The sequence below is a fragment of the Rhagoletis zephyria genome, unplaced genomic scaffold (genome assembly GCF_001687245.7).
Source record: "Rhagoletis zephyria isolate East Lansing unplaced genomic scaffold, Rhagoletis_zephyria_1.1 Rzeph_scaffold_37361, whole genome shotgun sequence".
NCBI lineage: Eukaryota > Metazoa > Arthropoda > Insecta > Diptera > Tephritidae > Rhagoletis > Rhagoletis zephyria.
Window position 1 is genome coordinate 1 of NW_016194416.1, and position 3,161 is coordinate 3,161.

General features: G+C 48.7%; 1 protein-coding gene across 1 annotated transcript; it reads right to left on the reverse strand.

Moving 5' to 3' along the window:
• Positions 1-256: 256 nt before the first annotated feature.
• On the reverse strand, positions 257-741 carry LOC108354589 (uncharacterized isomerase BH0283-like; the record flags this gene model as incomplete). The annotated part of the gene is made up of 2 exons (XM_017605767.1): positions 646-741; positions 257-577 (listed from the first exon to the last, which is right to left on the reverse strand). Coding segments are annotated over exons 1-2 (417 nt in total), but the record flags the coding sequence as incomplete, so codon positions are not given.
• Positions 742-3,161: the final 2,420 nt, after the last annotated feature.

The following is a 3,161-nucleotide window of genomic DNA, read 5'->3' on the forward strand; positions in this document are numbered from 1 at the left end:
TCTCGCTGAAGTTGGTGGACTTTCCAGTGACGATCACCAGGCTGACTTCTCTCTTGGTGGCCACCTCCAGCAGGCGGCTGAAGTTGGGCTTCAGCTGGGCAATGTCGAAGCCGTCCTTTGCGCGGAGGAGAAGGTACGTCAGGCTGGGCGACCACTGGACGTCCACGACCAGGCCTTCTTCTGCCTGGTCATTTCCGAAAATTCCTTTCTTAATCTCCGCAATTTGAGGCAGCTCGCCGGTGGCCTTCAGCGGCACCGGAGTGTTGAGCGGAAAGTTCATCGTCGGAAGAATTTCGCCGTTTTCATCTTGCTCAAAGGTGACCTGCAGCTTGACGCCTCCGTAGGCGCGAAACTTGATCTCCTTGGAGTTTGAGAGGAGTTCACTGTAAATATGTTTTTCAGTGCGCAGAATGTACGAGGTGACGAGGGTGGCGTGGCCGCAGAGCGCCGCCTCGTACAGTGGCGTGAACCAGCGGATGAGGAACTCCTCCTCACTGGGACTTTTCGAGACGAAAACCGTCTCCGAGAGGTTGAACTGGGCGGCAATCAGCTGCTTCTTCTCGTCGGGAATGTCGCTCTAATGAAAAAAAAGCAAAAGTTTTAGCTTTTTTTGTTTTGAAAAAAATGTTTTCAAAATAGTCTTACGTCATTCTTCAGAATGACCACCGCGGCAGGGTTGCCCGAGAAGGTTTTGCTTGGGTTGGTGAAGGCGTCGCCGATGTAGAAGGTGAACTCGGACATCTTTTTTTTAGTTTGGTGAGTTTGGGTGAAAATGTACTTTGTTTTGGTATTTTTTGTTTGCTGATGAAAAAAGTGCTGTCAGTTATAAAGCCTACAATGACGGTGCAACTTTTTTGCGTTTTCATTCACTTTGCGGCATTAGTAGCACAATTTTTGCTTTATCAAATTCGATTTTTGTATCTCGTTTGTTTTATCAGCTGCCACTACCACCACCACCACAGTAGTACGACAAACAGACAATTTTCGCTCTCTTTGATAAATCTTATGTTTGCCGAAAATAGTTCAGTCGATAATGCAAAAACTGATAAGGACGATTTTTCCGCCCGATCGCCTCATTTGTATTTCAACTTTGTACAGCAACCAAAAAAAGCAAAATGATTTGAGTACAAAAAAGGGATATCGTTTACTTTCAATAAATGATAAAGGTCAACAGTGGTTTTTCATCAGTAGAAGGTCAGGTCACAGTCGTTTTTGCTCCAAAAATAGAAGCTCAAGCTGAAGGCCAACGACGGCCGCCGACATTGTAGGTGTGGCCGAGGTTGCTGGAGTACGAAGTTTTGGTAGTGGTTTCCTCTTGTCGAACATCGTTCTCATCTTTCTCCTCATTTTCAGCCACCTTCTTCGTCAGAGTCTGCCGCATCACCGGCAGATCTTGTATCTTCTGCCCATCTTCAGCAGCACCCTCGGCGGCCACTGCTCTTTTGAAGCCCAAAAACTGGTGCACCTCCTCCTCAAAGAGCGCCTGCATTATCAGCACCTCGCGGTAGTCGACGCCATCGAGGTACATCAGCTGATGATCGGCTCCAGTAAACGGCTCCAGGCTGCTGGTGGAGTTGGTCGTTTCCGCGAAGGATGGCCGAAGTCCTAAAATGAAAGAAGAGGAAAAAGAAGGAGTCTTTAATTTAAACCGAAAAACTCCCTCTTTTTTCTGCTTACCAATACATTGCTGCGGAAAAGCTGCCGAATGAAGGGCAAAGTAGGCTCGCCCCAGCTCCGAGTCGATCTGGTGGACGACCAGTCGAAATCGGTAGCTACTTTTGCGGAAGGGCAGCACCGAGAGCAGACAGTCGATCCGTTCCGGTGGGTTACAGTGCAGGTGGAGTTTACTGGTTCCAGAGCCTTCTCCGAAGAAGTCACTGTCATCGGCAAAGGCGAACTTGAGGAGAAGTGCTCCGCCGCCGCCGCTGCCCCGCCCGCTGCTCTGGACGTCATTGAGCCACCACTTGAAGGTGCACCGCTTCCGCTTCCGCTTGAAGGCCGTGGCCTGCTCGTATCGGCCATACGGTTCCAGGCAGACGTCGTCCTTCTTGAAGCGAACTTCCTGTCCATTTGGTAGCTGCGTGAAGGCGGTCTCAATCATCTCCGCCGTCTCGTCCTTCTCAAACTCGAACTGAGAAGTGCTGCTGCTGCTGCTGCTGTTTCGACGAAAATCTAGGCCAAAAATCATGATAAAAATTAAAACATGTAATTTTTAAATTATCTTCTCCTTACCATAGGTGCCGTAGTAGAGAATGCTGAAGAAGGTGTGCGCGAGGAAGAGCATCNGAGTGCTGCTGCTGCTGCTGTTTCGACGAAAATCTAGGTAAAAAAAATCATGATAAAAATTAAAACATGTAATTTTTAAATTATCTTCTCCATTTCTTACCATAGTAGGTGCCGTAGTAGAGAATGCTGAAGAAGGTGTGCGCGAGGAAGAGCATCAGACAGGTGGCCAGGAGGACGATCACCAGGCTGGTGCAGGTGCTGAAGGCCTGGCCGTTTCGACGCTGAAGGGGGCGTGGCTCCTGAGTAGAAGGGTATCGAGGATCACCAACGACAACTCCTTGGGTAGCTCCAGTGGCAGGGTCCACCACTGCCACTACCACGGTGCCATTCTGGTGGACATTGCTGAGCGGGTAGAGGCAGTTGGTTCCCGGGCAGGAGCACGAATCGAAGGAGGAGTAGTTTTGATGATGATCAAGATTGGAAGTGCCGTACTGAGTTGTGTTGATGGTGGCGGTGGTGGTGGTGGTGCTGTCCGGAGAAGGTGCTCCTCGTCCACCTCTTCCAAAGCCGCTGCTCTCGTGGTGCTGAAAGTTGACCATTTTGAGAGGATGAAGATGAAAACTTTTTGAATTATTTCTCTGAAAGTCAAAGTCGATCAAAAAATTGAAAGAATAAGTCTTTTACTTTGAATCAGGCACTACTGACCAGTGCTGTTGCATTTTTGTGGTCAGCTGCTGCCGCTGCTGCTTTGGTTGCACTAGTATTTATTCAGCAAAGTAAGTTTTACTCTAGAGATAAAAACTTTTCCTCGAGGGACTTTGCTGCTGATGATGATTTGAGTCGAGATTAGTGTTGGCCTGTGTGTGCATAACCACATATCTCGACCTTGTGCCCTTGGGAGGGAGCGAAAGAGTAAACACACACACACACACACA